The 18627-nt window shown below is 40.3% G+C and overlaps 1 protein-coding gene across 6 annotated transcripts in view; it reads left to right on the forward strand.

Annotated features, from left to right (window-relative positions):
- ARHGAP42 (Rho GTPase activating protein 42) overlaps window positions 1–18627 on the forward strand; it is a 258286-nt gene that overhangs the window by 78065 nt on the left and 161594 nt on the right. For all 6 annotated transcript variants that reach the window (XM_039486640.1, XM_039486657.1, XM_039486648.1 and 3 more), the window contains one exon: window positions 15859–15920. In XM_039486640.1, coding sequence (XP_039342574.1) covers window positions 15859–15920 — 62 coding nt within the window. The remainder of the gene's footprint in view (window positions 1–15858; window positions 15921–18627) is intronic.

The raw sequence follows: 18627 nt of genomic DNA on the forward strand, positions 1-18627 counted from the left end.
TTTGAAAGGAAGGAGCAAGAAACTTTGTAGCAGACAGCTGTGGAAAAATCTGCCTCTAGGGGAATTTTCCTCCTAATCCCAGGCAGTTTAACAGTTGGATTATGACCAGGAGCATGAGGGTTTATGTCTTTTGTACATTATCTTTGTTGCTACTGTAACTGTGGATGATGATGATCATAAAGGGATTTTCAAAAGGCTCCCTGTATTGGGAGCTTCACTACTGACTTCAGTGGGAGCAGTGGTCAAATTTACATTGACTTCCATGGGAACAGAGTTAGGCCAATGCTGAGTGCTATTGAATATTCTGCCTATAAACCTCTAATGCTTTTGAATCCTTCCGAGCTCTTGTTCTCAATACCATGTAGCAATGAGGCTCACAGATTAGTTTGCAGTGTGTTTAAAAAATAATTCCCCTGCCCCCCACGCTCCAGCAAACTGAGGGCATGTGCCCTCCCTCCCGCCAACCCCCCGGAAGGAGATCCCTCAGCCACGTAATGTGAGCTCGTTCCAGAACCTTCCCGTGCTGGTTGTTTAGTAGTCAGCCAGCAACAAACAAGTCTCCACATGTCACTTGTGTGCACCTGATTACTTAATAATTGGGGACAGTTTGTAATAGTCACAGGCAGTATCTACTAAAGGGGGAAATCCCTTTTGGGTAAGAAGCTAGCAGCTACAAAGGCTGTCTGCTGGAATGGATTTTTCAGAAGTAAGTTTGTGTCCTTATCAGAGGGGTAGCCGTGTTAGTCTGGATCTGTAAAAAGCAACAAAGAGTCCTGTGGCATTTTATAGATAACAGACGTATTTGTTGCTTTGTGTCCTTGTGTTTCTTCACCGGATGATGAATAGATTTTGAGAGATTTCAGTGGGTTGTGTTCAATGTTGATCAAAGTTTTTGTTACAAAAGTATCAAATTTCAGGGAAACAGCATGGTCTAGTACATAGGGCACGAGACTGGGAATCCGGAACTGGCTTGTTGTCCTGTCTTAGCCACTGACCTGCTGTGTGCCCTTGGCAAGTACCTTCACCTCTCTGTTTCTGTTTTGCCCTCAAAGAGCTTACAATCAAAGAGGGCAGGGACTGTGTCGTATTATGTGTTTGTATGGCACCTAGCAATAGGGTCCCTGATTTAGATTGGAGCTTATAATACAAACAATTAGGGCCGTATCCACATCTGATCTGCAAAAGTGGTCTGTGGATATCCATGGATTCGCAGGACTCTACAGATAATACATTCTGGAAATTCATCTGGTTCATCCCACAAAGGCTGTTAAGTGTAATACGTTAAAGCTGGCTTTTTTATTGATTATTCAGTATACATTTAAAACATATATGCTTCAAGAGAATCCATAAACAATTACAGGAAACGGATTAATTTCCAAGTAGAAGTCTTTACTTTCAAAATACCTACAATTTTCACAGTGTTACTATAATGATAAGATACAGCATGTGTCTGCTGCAATCTAACGATTTTAAGTATTAAAAGTTTGTTTGTGGTGTTTGAATAATTGTATGCTTTAACAAGAAACCATGGAAGAGGTTGTCCTGATTAACTTGCGAAGATCCTTGTGGACTCTTAAGAAACACCTTTCTACTGTCTGATACCGCTGGAATAATGTAGATGTATTTGGTTAATAAGATTTAGTATTTTTAGTATGAACAGAGCATAACCAGTTTACAGGCATTGGTCTCAATTCTGGCCTCCATTGCACTTAAGCATTTCCTTAGAGTTGCAAAATCAACACAAATAGAGATGACGATGGAATGTGGCTGTTAAACTTACCCTACTTTATTTCTAGTGGGGACATAGAACTTTTTCTGTGTGAACTAAATGGGATTGCATGTGTTAGTATTTATGTGTCTAAAGAGAAAAAAGCAGTGGAAACAAAAGTGTGTGTTTGACAGAGGCAGATTCCAGGTCTGAAATTTCTGAATAAGCTAGTATGTAAGCAAATTTTCCTCAAAGCCTGTATAACTTGTGGTCAGGCCATTAAATAGACTTTTAAAGAACTAAGATGCAGAATAAAATACACATAGCATTTTGTACACGGTTTTGAAAAGTTGTAGTGAAAAAGCCAGTGTTTTGCCTTAAAGTATTATATATAAGCTCATTTCTTTGTTTGAGGCTATGTTGATTAATTTTAATGGTTACTATTGAGACATCATAAACATTTAAACTACTTTCTGTAGCCAAGAAGTCCCAGTTTTACTGGTATTGGCTGCTACTATCGGAACAAGTCTGAGACCTTGATTTCTGGGCCAGAACTTGGTATCACACCAGTGTGAATCCTGAATAAAGCCATTACGGTAAATGGATTTTCGCAGATCATAATAAGCAATATCAGAATCTTTCCCTAGTGGCTCTGGGATGCTGAGCACACTTTCAAAAAGAAATTTCATGAGGCATAGTTACATTTTTTAGCAAATATTTTTTTTGGGGGGGCGGGAAGTGGAGGGGCCTAAGTTCCAGTGACTTAAATTGCTGTGGGCCACTTTCCTTTTTGAACATCAGTGGGAGTTGAAGGCACTCATCATCTAAAAGCAGGGATTCTCATCCTTTTTATCTCTGAGCTCCCCCCGAACATGCTATCAAAACTCCAGGGCCAGGGGCTTTGGGCATAGGCATAGTTTGACTTCTGTTTGAGGGGGTGGGGAAAGGGGTCAGCGGGGCTTGAGCCAGCTCCGCATGGTGGAGTTCAGGGAGGGAGTTTATATATATAAATGATAACTCAAAGGTGGAGAGCTTAGCTCAGAAAGTTTGAAAACAGCTTAGGGTGCAGGGAGGGGGTAGCTAGTGGCTGTGTGCACACGGGGTGGCTATGGATGCACGGAGGGGGGTGGCTAGAGGCTGTGTGTGGGCGGGGGGGGTGGCTCAGGGTGGAGGGATGGGGTAGCTGTGTGGAGAGAGTAGCTCAGGGTGCTGGGAGAAGGGCACTATTGGTTGTGTGCGGGTAGGGGGTAGCTCAGTGTGCAGGGAGAGCGTAACTCAGGGTGTAAGGAGAGGGACCTTAGGAGCTGTGTGTTGGGAGGACTCCCCTGCAGTCCCCGTTCCCGGAGGGGTCTGCCAGCCACGGAACAGGGTCTCCCCGCCCTGGGGGCTCTTACCGGCTGCCTCTGCAGGAGGAAAGGGGGCTGCAAGCTGAGGAGCAGCTTCCCTGAGGCATGAGCAGGAGAGGAGGGAACGCTGTGGCTTCCGGCTCCATGGCACCAGCCAGAGCAGCAGCTGCCCTGCACTGCCGAGCTCTGCCCAGCTCTGGTTTCTTGCCTCCGACCTGGCCAGGGGGCGGGGAGAAGAGCTGTGTGGGGGCGTGGAGCTGACCCCCGGGACTGCCTTGATCTTGTGCTGCAGTTTGGGGTAGGGGGCAGTGCCTTCCATGTCCTCAACGCTGCCCACCATGGGCTCAGGGCTTCTGCCCCACAGGGAGCACCAGGGCTTGGGGCTCTGGGATTCAGCCCCACGTCTCCTCTGGCTTCAGCTCCGTGGGGGGTGCTGACCGGGGATTGGGGCTTCAGCCCTGCGCCTCCTCTGGCTTCTGCCCCACGGGGGGTGCCAGGGATCAGGGCTTCAGCTGCGGGGCCTTGAAAGGGCTCATGGACCCTCTGCGGGCCACGGACCCCCCCGTTGAGAACCGCTGTTCTAGCTCTACATGTTAATACAGAATAGATACATGGAAGATGAAGTCCCTATCCCAAGCAAAACCACATTTTGACACAGAGGGCCAAATTCTGCTTTCACTTATACTTTTGTAAATCCAGAGTAACTTCAGTGAAGTCAAAGAAGAGCTTGGATTTTTGGAAATTTTTGAGGCTGAAGCAGCAAGAATTGGACACTGCCTGGATGTGTGACCAAAGAGAGAGGGAAGAGTCAAACATGGCCAACATGTTTCAGTGGTCATATTTTTGGCTACATTCTGTGCTCTCTAGTAATAATAGGAACTGTAGGTCCATCTAAGAGCAGAATGTGGTCCTTAGAATTTAAAGTTTCCATTTTGTTTGCTTGAATTGTTTTCTCTTCCTTCTTGGTGTAATAATTTGTGGAAGGCTTTAGACTAGACACCATTCATCTTCTATCTGTTTGTACTTTTTCATGGCAAAGAGGGGACTTGTTTTGTTTTGAATTTTTTTGTTTTAAATTAGCAAATGTATTTTTCCAGAGTCCTGGTACAGTGGCAAAATAACCTTTTTCTGTATTATTAGAAAACCAGCTAAATAGATCTTTCGCTATGATTAGGGTCGCAAGTATCAAAGAAAACTGCAAAAGAACCACCTAAATATGTCTCTATATATGACTGGATTTTTAAAGTACGTGACTAATTAGACTTTTCATTTCAACAATTATTAATTTTTCTTACTAGACATCTCTGTCCTGGATCAGGATTTTCCACCCCTGAAGTGGAATTGGCAGTTTTTTGGCTTTAGTTATGGGAACTGAGAGTTCATATTCTGGGCTAGGTGCAAATTGTTTGAAAATGTGGAAGATTTATTAGGAATCTGCAACATTATTAAGAAAACTTTATATATATCAGTGTGCTAAGGTGATAATTCTTTGATTGGAAACACTGGAGTAAACCCCTGTCTGCAGGGACCAGGCCTTTCTCTGTGCCCTGTACAAGACTAAGTAGACTGTCAGCACTAAACGTGTTATGGAGGAGTACTAATTTATTGTTTTAAATTGCTACCTGTTATAAGCCTGACTCTAAACCACCACCTCTTGATTACACCAAAAAAACAAACCAATCCCCATGAAATGTCACATATCTCATATAATCCTGCGATATAATTCTTGTGCAAAGTTTGGGGATGTGAAGATTACAAATGTATTCCATTGTTCACTTCCAGAAACTTTCCTAACGGTTTTGCAGTTCGGTATATCACAAAGCTATTTAACCTATACATTTCAAACTTAACTTCTGCTGGTATCCTTCACTAGCAGAAGCACTTTTCATTGTTTTGTAAGGGGGTTCAGGTAGTTAACTTCCTTAAGTAGCTAAGTATTATCATAAATGCAAACACACAACGATACATAAAAAATACATGTGTGGCTTTTAGCTTATAGACATGCATTACTTTGTTTCTCACTTCAAAAGTATGCATGCCCATGTCAGGCAAAAGAGGGAAAACCAAATGGAGGATAAACCAGTGTAGTGTCTGCAATAGGCTTAAAAATACAGAGGAAGAAAGAGACAGAGGTTCTGACCCATAATCAACACTATACAGAATAATTGGCTTGATATAAATTACAAAACTGAGACTCTGTGAAGTTACAAATAATTTACTCTGTTAAAAGTCAGAATTCAGACCTAATTGTAAAGGGGGAAAACAGGAGTAGGGGGGTGGAATCAAAGTATCAGTGCCTGTCTTTTAGCTGTATAAACTGAAATTTAGGTATAACACAGAGATAAAATTATCTTGTTGATCGTAGACCCAAAAGGGATCAGTAAGTCTGCTTCCTCCAGTATCTTGGGAGTCATTCCTAGAAGACAATGACATTGCACAGACGACATTTTTTCTTCCTTTTTTCCCAGGATGGATAAAGATAGATTATTTTAAATCAATTAATAAATTTTTTTATGTAATCAAATGTAAATTAAATATAGAGTTTATTTTTTAATAAATGAAGTTAAATTTGAAATTGACAATCTATGTTAAAGCCTAAATTTATTATTATCTGTTAAACCAATGTAAATTAAACATTACAAGCTTGTTACCAAATTTCAAAGAAGGTCAAACAACTAAACTGATAGCAGTCACTGACTAAGCATTAGAAATCAGCATTAGTTGAATTTCTAAACCACCTTTTTAATGGTAATAACCTTTTCTGAAGGAGTAGAGAGAATATTTTCTTAATTTCAGTTTATTCAGCTAGTTCATTCAAAGTTAAGAAATCAGTTGGGAGTTGAAAAAGTATGAAAGCTTGTTTTCCTCTTCCAATCTATGAATAAAAACTAGGTGTGATAGGATGAGATCTACTAGTTATAAAATCTTGAAGGATGTGGTGACCAGAAACAGTCAGTTCAATTCACTAGCTACAGTTAATACTTTCTTTGTTTAATACACCTGTCAGTTTTAAATGTAAAGCATACTTTGATAAAAAAAAATTCTTATGTGTCCAGCATACTAACCTTACGGCAATTTAATAAAAAATAAAATGCTGGTTTTTGTGCATATTTAATTAATTTTAATTTCCATCCCAATAGAGCATGATACAAATCACAAGTAAAATCAGTGATACAAATACAAGTGATACAAATCACAAGTAAAATATTAGTTATCATCTAGTAAATAAAAATGTATCATTCACCATGTTATAACAGAAAAAAGAGGTAAACATTAAGAATTGGAATAAATGTATGTTAAGCTATATAATTGCTTAAATAAATATGAATAGATATACGGAATCCTTGTTAGCACACACACAAAGGCAGCAAAGTTAGCGTAAAGGCTATATTTAGTTGCAAATCAGCATGTGTTAGTGGTTACAACCAATGAGAATCAACTTTTCTTTGGGACAATAACAAAGTACAAATGCAAAACATGATTAAAATCGGTGATTTAAAGCAAGGTTTCCTGCTTGCTGATTTAAATCAGGATGATTGGTTATTTCAATCATTTTGATTTAAATCAATTCATCCTGGAAATTGAGGAAGCCTGACTTGCAACCTTCTCCTCTCACTCTACCCCTACCCTGCAAAAAAACAAAACAGAACAAAAAATCCCACCTGTGAGACCAGTTGCAGAAAATTAATCTAAAATTAAACTATCCCATAATATTTTCTAATTTGTTGCCTTCCTCTTCTGGATGAACTACTGTGGAAGTGGCAGGGGAAACTCTCTCAACCCACAAAAAGGAAATGAAACCAGTAAGGTTTAACTGGCATGTGTTTTGTCTAAACTTATTTGTTGGATCCCTTGTTTTAAAAAATGAATGTATTCCTTCACAAAAGCAGATTTGTCATCTTGCACTATTATTGTATTTAATTACATTACAGTAGTGACCAGAGGCCCTAATCAGGGTTGGGTGTGAAATGTTTGTGCAAGTCATTCTTTACCGGACAAAGTTTACATTCTAAAACCCCAGTCCTGTGAGCTGCTCCACCTGGGAAGAACCCTGCGTATAACTCCCTTTGAAGTGGTCAATAAGTGTACAACATGCAGATTTTTATTAAAAGTAAAAAACAGATGTTAATGAATCACGACCTGGCCAACTTGTGTCAAGCCCTCCCCTCTCTCCCCCCCCACACAAACAAAAGTGGGAAAAATCATTAGAGACCTTATATGAAGACAAATCTGGCAGCATATTCAAGAACAGTGTGAATGGCAGATTTTCAGGTACTATTTGAAGACATGTCTGCATTTGATTTATATTTTGACATGTTGCAAAACTGATCTCTAGGACGACATTGTGTGACAACAGATACCTTTTAGGTACCTTTAAAGGTAATTCTATCAATCCCTATAAAGACCTGAGAAAGAAGATTAGTGCCTGTTTATTAGCCAAGCTGTACTTTACAGTGGCCCGTCGTGGCTTGTCAGTATCTTTGTGACATTTTCTGTCAGGTCAGATAACCAAGATATACTAAGTGTATATCCTAAATACAAAAATAAAAAAAAATGCCACCATGGCTAAGCAGCAGTGTAAAAGAAGCAGTTACAGGCAAAAAGCCATCCTTTAAAAATTAAAATTCAAATCCTAATGAGAGGAATAGAAAGGAGAAAAGGAGCAAGTCAAATGTAAAAGTATAATAAGGCAGACCAAGAAAGAATTTGAAGAGAAACTAACTAAAGACACAAAAACTTACGGCAGATGTTTAAGTACATCTGAAGCAGGAAGCCTGCCAAACGGGGTTCAGAAAAGAATTAGATAAGTTGGAGGATAGGTCTGTCAATGGCTATTAGCCAAGATGGTCAGGGACACAACCCTATGCTTTTAGGTGCCACTAAACCTTTAACTGCCAGAAATTGGGTCTGGATGATGGGGGATGGATCACTTGAAATTTCCATGTTCTGTTCAATCTCTCTGAAGAATCTGGTACTGGCTACTGTCACAAGAAAAGATACTGGGCTAGATGGACTCTTGGTCTGACCATTATGGCCCTTCTTATGCTCTAGACCACGGGTCGGCAACCATTGGCACGCAGCCCAACCCGCTGGCGGGCTGCGAGACATTTTGTTTATGTTGACCGTTTGCAGGCATGGTCCCCCGCAGCAACCAGTGGTCACGGTTCGCTGTTCCTGGCCAATGGGAGCTGCGGGAAGTGGCAGCCAGCATGTCGCTGTGGCTCGCGCCCCTTCCAGCAGCTCCCATTGGCTTGGAACGGCGAACTGCAGCCACTGGGAGCTGTGGGGGCGGGGTGTGTCTGCAGATGGACAACGTAAGCAAAATGTCTCACGGCCCGCCAGCGGATTACCCTGATGGCTTGTGTGCTGAAGGTTGCCGACCCCTGGTCTAGACTGAGGTCCACAATTAAATTTTGTTTTGTTTTGTTCTGCCTTCCATTCCGATATAAGGAACTCTGCTTTAGCCATATATTGAAAACCATCATTTAACTTCAATTTCCATCTTTAAATTCACTAGTTTTCATATACAAGATAGTTGTGTGGCTAGTGCTAGGTTACATAAAATCTGGATTGAATTGATATAACTTAGTGAGAACAAATAGCTCAATAGCGGCTATCTTTAAAATTAGCCTGATATTGTAATAACATTGAACTTTGACTGTAGGTTAAAATGTTTTATAGAGTATGTACAGTAGTTTAAATCTGTATACATCTGGTTCCAGGAGGTGAACTCCATATACATGAATATACAACAAAACTTCTTACCGTCAGTTATGATTTTGATTTTTTAAAAATATGAACCACAAAACCCATTTAATGTGAAAGAGCAGAAGCCTAGACCACACTCTGAAAGACTACAGAAAAAATTTCACTTGGCATAAATGATGTCAAATCATTCATCAGTGTAGCTGTTGCTAACATTAGTTTGCTTCCTTACAAGGCACTTTTTAATGAAAGACTAGAGATTTAAAAAAAAAAAGAAGTTCTAGCTATTTCTCTGAAAAAAGAAAGAGAGATTCCAGCAAATTATTGCTGGATTTGTGAAAGCTCCAGAGAAAACAGCTGGAGACCTGTTGTGATGAAGGAAGCCACAAATAAACAGCAGGGTAAATACAGATTTGTTTTTGCATGTTAAAACTTGTCTCACAGACATCTTTCCCATCATAATGTGAAGTGTTATCTTACCAGTTCTTCAAATAGTATTTACATAGTAAGTAGACTGTTAAAATATTCAAAATATGTAACCAGTACCTTTTTAACTACTTTGACTGGATATAAATAAACTGATTAAGGAAGTATTTGCTCTGTTTTACTAAAAATGACCTAACAATAATGCACTTACCTATTCTGCTAAATTAAAACTTCCGGAGATGGATTAATGAAAATAATTGAAAATATCTTAATGTAAACAAATACAGTTCTGCATTTTCTTCCTCTGTTTTACTAATGTTTGTTTAGGTATAATTTCATTTTATCTGTACTGTTCAGTGACCCAAGACATTTTCTATTGTAAAAATTACTTATATCCTTTTATTTTTTTGTTCACTTCAGTTGATCTGTGCCTCATCTGATAAGGAATGTGCATTGCACATTGCAGATTTAGTAGGAAAAGGTTATGACTTGTGTGGAATTCACAGATTTCCTGACAGAGTACAGTAGGTCGTACAGAAAACAAGTGGCTTTAGTGTCTCTCTTTCCGTATTTAATTTGCATGAAATTCACTGAGTTAATCCAAATAGTAACATGAAGACTACTTTTTTAAGCTGCAACTTTTATTGACCCAGTCAAAGGTCTTACCTCATTCATCAGACTTTTTTCAAAGTGAAAACCTATTTTGGTGAAATATAATGGGTCTTTTTAATTAAAAATTTAAAAATAAAATTCCTCTCATTGTAAGGATTATAAATGTAACGTAAATGAATAGCCTAATTCAGCCTTATTTGAATGGGTGCAACTCCATTGACACAGGGACCTTTTATACACCTTTCCCCCATTTCCTCTGCTATCCAAGGTCCTGTTGAAAATACAAGGAGACAGAGAGTCATTCTGATTTCCTCTTCCTGGCCAAGGTAAGTTTGGTTCTCTTACCTGGCACAGATGGTGGTATGTCCTCTGGTTCCGCTTTGGCCCATTCCTCACCTGCTCTCTCAAAGCAACGGACAGATCCTTCACCCCAACTTGTGGATCCTCCGTCTCCAGACTTGGCTACTTCTTGGTTTCAAGATTTAGAAGTGGAATGCTCTGACAAGTGAAAGACGTGTTGCTACATGGATGAAAACTGACCACTCGGCGTACTTACCAGCAGAAATGGAAGAGATTCCAAATTTGGTGTTGCTCTAGGCACATAAACCCAACATTTTTCTCCCTCCCTCTTGTTTTAGACCACAAAAAGTCAAAATGCTTTGTCAGCTCCCTTAAGGTACATCTTGCAGCTCTAACGGCTTTCCACTTTCAAGAAGACGGATACTCTGTGTTCACTCACCCACTGATATGTAGATTCCTTAAGAGCACTGGAAATCTCTGCCTGCATGTGAGACCACCTGCTCCAATCTTAATTTAGTTCTCAGAGTATTGACTAGACCTCCCTTTGAGCCCATGGCAACTTGTTGTCTCTTACACCTGTCCATGAAGACAGCATTTTTGATTGCCATCACCTCAGCTAGACACATAGGAGAAATAGAGGCCCTGATGACACACCCACCATTCATAGTCTTTTTAAATACACAGTGACACTGAGGCCGCAGCCCAAGTTTCTCCCTAAAGTGGCCTCTGGCTTTCATTTGAATCAACAAATCCATCTTCTGTTCCCCCCCACATACACCCCTGAAACCACATTGTAACAACAGGGAGGCAATTTTAAACATTCTAGATGTTAGAAGAGTGCTGGTATTTTACTTGGATAGGACTAAGGACTTCAGAAAGTCTCCTAAGTTCTTCCTCTCCTTAACGGAAAGATCCAAAGGTTCTGAAATATTGACTCAAAGATTATCCAAATGGGTCCCCATTTGCATTCATCACTCTTACCAAAGGCATAACCTGTCCCCTCCGTGTAGAATCTGTGTGCACTCCACGAGGTTGACCTGTACCTCGGTCGCATTCCTTAAAAATGTAACTTTCTCAGAAATTTGCAGAGCAGTGACTTGGATATCTGCCCATACTTTCACAGCACGCTATGCGTTCACTGGAGCCTTGGCCTTCAGTGCCATCTTCAACTCCACAGTGCTTTCTGCAATAACAGACTCCACTCAGAAGATCCAGCCCCCAATGGGGGAATACTGCTATGAAGTCACCTACAATGGAGCACCCATAGGGACGCTCCGTGAAGAGGAAGTTACTCACCTTGTGCAGTAACAATGGTTCTTTGAAATGTGCGTCCCTACAGGTGTTCCACAACCTGGCCTCCTACTGTCTACTTGAGAGTTCTCAATACAGGGCTCTGCAGTAGAGAAGGAAACTGGGGGCAGACCACAAGGGAGGGAGAGCGCACATGCGGACTGAATGGACACTGCTACCTAAAATCTCCAATTAGAGGTGCAGGAGCACAAATACTCCTACAGTGGAGCACCCATAGAGAGAGAGACATTGAAGAACCATGGTTACTGGACAAGGTGAGTAACTTCCTCTTCTCTCTCCCCTTGATTATGGTGCCATCTTACGTACAGCTGAGAGGTCAGGTTTTATTTTATTTCATTTGTTTCATGGATGAGATAGGGGTTGTGCTGAGGCAATAGGGAAGCCAGAAGATTTTGCTTATGTATGTTAAATGACTAGGCTGAACTGATAAAAGGTGTGTATCCCTGTATATCAGAGATTCTGAAACTTTTTCATAGTCTGGACCACATTTTAAAACAGTAGTTGTGTCATGGGCCTTCATAATGTGAGGGTGGTCATTCTATGAGGTGTTTGCATACTGGGGTGAAGAGTGTCATATTGGGCCAGACGCCTGAAGTCAATGGAAAGACTTTCATTGACTTTAATGGGTTTGGATCTGGCCCTAAATGCTTAGATACATAGAGTGCTCAGTACAATGGGTTTTGCATATGATTCAATTGAAATAAATTCTGTCACTGGCAAAGTGACTCCAAAACGAAAATGAAATAAAATAAAAATAAAGAGCAAAAGTAAGATCTTAACATGTGGTAACAGTAACTTATCTTGTGGTTAAAACTGACTAGTTATTTCAATGAAATAATGTGGAAACAATTTATCTTGCTGACTGAACTAGAAATTTAACTGTTTTATAAAGTACATCCTAGTTTCCTGAATATATAATAAAATTCGGTCAGTGTTTCATGTCCTTAAACAAAATAGGATATTATTTAGTAATGGATAATCACTTCAACATGAAGTGCCAAGAATAAAAAGGTTCCACCCTGTCTGTTTTATAGGAAAAAATGGTATTATGCTAACTTGTTGGGAATATAAATAATGAGAATACTGACCCTCAGTAATTTGCCTGCCTGGTTATAAGGCATGTACCTACTTTTTAAAAATAATCACATGATGGATGTGGTCTGTTTGGAACAAAGAGTTTAAATACTATGACCTAGCAATTAGCTTTCTTTTTTTAAATGGGGAAATTTTGGGCTGTGTGAGAGGAAAAGAGAGACTGTCTTACAGTAGAAAGCAGGTGAGAGATGGTTGTTGAGCTGTAGGCACAAAGAACTGGAGAGGTAGTTGGAGATAGGTCAGGCAGGGAAGTGCTGGAGCTGAACTGCTGGAGCAGTAACAGGAGAGAAGTAGCTGGTAAAGCAGGAGCAGAGAGAAGCTAATGAAGTCAGCCAAAGCAGCAGGAGGGATGGACGCTGAGGATGAACTTGAGTAGGAAAAAGATCTGTGTCAACAATCAGTTAGCAGCTTGGTGGGAGTTTGCAAATATTTGTTTACCGAGGTATACCAGTTAAGTGGCATATTGGAGCTAAAAGGTAAATTATTATTTCATAACATTTGGATAGAAATGGGATGCGAGAAGGTAGAACTGTTTAGAGAATAGAGCTCTTTAGTCATTCCCCACACACACAGAGCTCCCATTGATTGACTTCAGCGAGCATCGTTTTATTCACTAAGGATGATATTTTCAAAGGTGACTAGGGGATTTAACCAAATTGTGTGTCTAAATCCCCTTGCTGGCTTTCCAAATGTCAAGCTAGGACTATTTTGTGTCATTTTCATAGCAGTCTTTAGAGATAATCTGGAGAGTGTACAAATGCATGTCCCTGAGATCCCCTGATCAGTCAAAGGAAATCTTGTCTGTAGGCTTAAATATCAGTTTTGCTTATGATTCTCAAAAATGCATTGTGGGGTTCCATGTTTCTATGTCTTACTGACTCTTGCGCTCAGTTTACAAGTAAAACAATTTTTAATTGGCACTTCTGCAAACTGACCGTGGGAACTGTTGTTCTTCCTAGTTACTAAATTATTATAAAGTGCAAATACTTCCTTTCATTACACTGGCACAAAACTCTAGAAAAGATACTGCAAGGAAGAGAGGCTAGGTTACTTTTATTTCTGTTTTCAGATTCTGAGGCTACACTACTGGGGGACTCGAAGGAATAGAAATTCAAAATTCAGCTACGTGAGCGAGCGTAGCTGAAGAATACCTAGTTCGAACTACGTACCGATCCACGCCAGGCGAACCGAACGCGGCGCTCAAGCGACTCTGCTAACTCCAGCTGCCACAGGTGGGTACCGGGGAGTTCGAACTGACGCCCGAGTTCGTTCAATCTATCGTCTAGATCAGGCATCATAGTTAGTTAGTTCGAAGAATCGCTCTCACGCGCACGACCGGCGCGTAAGTGTAGACTAGCCCTGAGAGTACAGGAATCTCGGACTTAGCCATCCTAGGACAAACCATTGGTCCATCAAGTTCACCATCATATCTTTGGAAGCAGCAAGTACTGGATGCTTCAAAGGAAGATAACCCGCTGTGCCGCAACTATTATATACCTGTCCTGACTGTGCAGTGCTATCTATGGAATTGTGGTGGCAAATCCTTAATGACCCGTTATGCCCTAAGAAAATAATGCAAACAAAAGGAAAGGGATTTTCTAGAAGTTTTCTCACCACTCGCTTGCAAAACCCTTGCTTTATTAACCCTGCAGCTAGTCCAGCATAATTTTCTAAAGATCTCTTCTCTGAAGGTTTGCCAATTGTTGTGTAAACAAATGTTTGGGTAGTTAATAATGCATTGCTGCTAGTAAAGTTATTTGGAAGGATTTAACGACAAAGACTCAGTTGCTTAAAACAGAAACCAGAAATGACTTTTATTCTCACAGATTCCAGTCACAACATACTCATAGTGTAAAAATGTCTGTTTTCTAGCTCAGTAGTGTCACAAGTGGATGTAAATGTTTCTTCTCTGATTACACTAGTCTCCTGCCAAAAAAAGTATCAATAGTTGGACATTTTCCTAGACAGACTATTGCCCAAAGTATTGGAATCTTTCCCTTGTTGTTCTGTTTTACAGCTTAATGCTTTTCATATTTCCATTTGCTTCCAAAATAAGCTTTTGATTTTTGATAATTCTGAACAGACTTTATAATGATCTAAATAAACAGGTGGCATTTCAAGCTGGTTAACTTTCATACCAACTTTTTTTTAACTTTGTTATTACCAAAAGAGATTACCTGGAATTACCCAGCTGTACAGACTATATTGAAGAGCAAAAAACAAACAAACAATAATTCCTTTTTTTTTCTCCTCATTCAAGATACTTAATTGACCTTTGGTCATTTGGGTCCTATCCTGTCTTCATTGCTCATGCACAACTCCCAGTAGTGCCAGCTTGGCAACAGAGTGTGACGTACTTCCTAATAATGACCTTTGGTTAGAAGAATGGGTAATTCTACTTTTCAGGGAATTAAATACACTTTTATCATTGACACCAGTGTGTGTGTGTGTGTGTGTGTGTGTGTGTGCGCGCACGTGTGTGTGTGTTCGTGTGTGTGGAGGAGGAGATAGTTGCACCTTTCCTTGAATATACCTAGCCCTCTTGCAGTTACCTTTAAAATACACTTTCCACCCTTTCTCTCTCCTTTTGTGGCAAGATGAATCCTCACAAAGGACACCTACCAGGACAGAAACCTAAGGAGGATAATAATCTGTAAGCATAAATAGATGGATCCAACTATGGATTTCTTTCAGACTTAAGTTTGAACTTTGACTTCCATAGTTTTAATTGAATGTTTTCCATGCTCCTGTGCAACGCCTGTTCTCTGCATGTTTATACAAGGAACAAAGGATTTTTCTTTTGTTTTGAGTCCTGTGACACCTTATAGACTAACAGACTTATTGGAGCATAAGCTTTCGTGGGTGAGTACTCACTTTCATCACCCACGAAAGCTTATGCTCCAATACGTCTGTTAGTCTATAAGGTGCCACAGGAGTCTGTTGCTTTTTACAGATCCAGACTAACATGGCTACCCCTCTGATTCTTTTGTTTTGTGTATAAAAGTTACATATATTTATAACCAAGTTTAGAATTCTCTTTCCTGCTATGTTGTAAATAATTTTTCCTCATTTCAAGATTTTTTGTTTGTGTTTTTAAAGATTCTTCTGTTTTGTTTTGTACATATGTCTGATTAAAAATCAAGCTTTACTGGAGATAACCCCTTACATGACATAGAGAGAACAGAGTTCTAGCTTTTGGCATAAGAGGATCCTTGGCCCTCTCCCTTGCTCATGCCTTTACCTTATCCCTCCCTCTCCCACTTTGTAGATCTATTTGTGAAAAGGTACCATTACTACATTCAAATTAACAGAATTGCCTGATATTAATATTAATTTGATCTTTCTTTTTCACAGCCCAGTCACTGAAAGAGTTTGCCCGGCTACTGATTGCTGTAGAAGAGGAGAGAAGACGACTTGTGAGTCTGATATAGTATACTTTTTTTTTTAATTTTATTTTATTTTTGAAAATACCCAAATTTGTTCATGCATCCTGAGAAAACGTTCTGAGCTCCTCTATACTTGTAAATATATATCCTATACATGATGTATTTGCAGCCACGTTAATGAAACATTTTGCTTAAAATATTAGTTTAATGTGGTTTGGTAAGGGGTAAAATACTCCAGTAGTGCAGCTGTTAAATTTGGTGTAATTTTGCTGCTTCGGCTGCCAACGTCAGGAAATTAGCCAGTCTCAAGCCTCACTGGGTTGAAAGAGGCTCAGCAAAGTGCTTCATTACAAACATCAATGACGTGAGGTTATTACTTTAAAAATACCTTCTTTGCTATGATGAGAACACAGCCTGTCCAAAATGGGTATTGAAAGAAACAGCAGCACAGTAGAAGGGAATAAATAGAAGTTTGAAATGTACCACCTTCATTACCATGACAAAAGTGATTTTTCCTCCCATTGGTATTCTACTGTTAATTGAATTGTCTCGTTAGACTGACCCCCTACTTGGTAAGGCAACGCCCATCTTTTCATGTACTATGCATATATATACCTGCTACTGTATTTTCCACACCATGCATCTGATGAAGTGGGTTTTAGCCCATGAAAGCTTATGCCCAAATAAATTTGTTAGTCTCTAAGGTACCACAAGGACTCTTTCTTTCTTTCTTTCTTTCTTTCTTTCTTTCTTTCTTTCTTTCTTTTTCCCCCACCCCCCCTGCATATGTCGGGTTCCAAATGGAGGTGTGTGGTTGACTGGTCAGTTTGTAACTCTGAGGTTCTACTGTAATTCAGTTTTTTTCCAAATAGCTTTGACCACTGATGCACATTTCTTCTAGCTGCTTAGAAAAGCAATGTACATAAACACTAACTCACAAATCATTTAAGATTCCATTGTCCTAATGTAAACTTTTTTTTTTAAATGATGGAAAAATAGTTAAATTATTTGTTTTAATGAAGTGTATATTTTTCTTGGAGTGATGGTCTGTATTGTATTCCACTGGGGGTTTACACATGCACACCATGCATCCAGAGCCGGAGAATTTGAAAGGAGCGTCTATTGAACCGCATATGTGCCCTGGTTTGCCCTGGTTTGCCTGAGGTGATAAAGGGCAGGGCAGGGCGGACTGACCATGTTTCCAGTTCATAGAATCATAGAAGAATAGAGTTGGAAGAGACCTCAGGAGGTCATCTAGTCCAACCCCCTGCTCAAAGTAGGACCAACCCCAACTAAATCATCCCAGACAGGGCTTTGTCAGGTCGGGCCTTAAAAACTCTAAGGTTTTTCCTTCTCACGGCTGCATGGGCCAGGTTGGAACTTTGTGTCTTTGTCTCTGTTGCAGCTTTAAAAACATTGTCATACTTAGTTTTAGAATTTTATAATTTATAGTGTTTCTAGCCATCTTTAAATTTTTTTTGTAGTTTTAGTGATTAGGATAGATATTGGAGATACTGGACTATGCCTAAGACCCCAGGTTTTAAAATCTGTACCTCCTGCCTGTGTTCCTTTTTGGTCAGTGACAAACATCAATGTTGCCATTACTTCTTGGGAGAAGCCCACAATGCATCCAGGTGCAGATCTGCCTGTCCTTCCCCAGCCGTACCCAAGAAGGGTGGGCTGTCCACCTCCAAAAGCACCTTATGGAAGTCCTCATGAGGCCTCACTCAGAACCACGCCAGGGGACTTCCTATGTACATTGGCCTGAAACAGCCAGGAGTGCACCTGTGGCTACTGAGTCCAGATCTGACACTGGTGATACTATCACTAAGGACTCTGTGCTGGGACCTAATCGGGAGGTAAGGAAGCATGTCCATAAACATGGCATTAAGTCTTCCTCAAAACCAAAGAAAAGGGGATGCTCCTTCCATGAATTTGAATCATGGACAAGGAGTGCACTTTTACACACCTAAACGTGAGAGGAATTCCCACAATCAAGGATGAAACTGGGGTTTCAACCATTAGTGGTCTCTTCAAATTCTTCCCCCCCCACCCCCTTTCCCTTTTTCTGATCTCCACCCCACTATTCGCCCGTCGGGACCCACCCTCTCCCCCCCCCCCCTCCTTCCCCCCTGTCTCCCCCGGGAAACACTTGGGAGAGGAGTGATCTTCCCTCCCTTCCTCCCCTCTCCTCTCTCTCTCCTGAGACAGAGAGCCCAGGACACCTGGGAGATGAATCTCTTACACACTACACACAGGAAGCTTCCCCCCCCCCTTTCCCCTTCCTCCAAGAATTTCAAAAGGGAAGGGAATAAACCAAAGAAAAGAAAAGAAAAAGAGAAAAAAAGAAAAACAAAAATCTCTATGAATCCAAGCTGACACTCACTGGTATTATATATATAAGCTTCTCTCTCTCTTTTCTCTCTCTTCTTTCTACAAGCAGTACAAGCAGAATTAAGAATAATCACACACACACACACAGAGTTGCACACATAGAGGATTGATATAAGGACACAAGTATCTTCTTCTACTCACTATCTTAGACTAAGAGAAAAGTTAGTAGGTAGACTTGTAGGGAGAACTTGAATTAACTGTCTGTCTTCTGAACTCCCCAAAGCCAAAGACCAAACCCCAAAGAGAGAAAAAAAGTTCCTAGGTTTTCTTCAAATTCTCTTCCTTCCTTCCTCAGGTCAGGTGCCCACCAGGTACTATGCTTTAACCCTTTACTAACTATTCA

The sequence above is a fragment of the Mauremys reevesii genome, linkage group 1 (genome assembly GCF_016161935.1).
Source record: "Mauremys reevesii isolate NIE-2019 linkage group 1, ASM1616193v1, whole genome shotgun sequence".
Classification (NCBI taxonomy): Eukaryota; Metazoa; Chordata; order Testudines; family Geoemydidae; genus Mauremys; species Mauremys reevesii.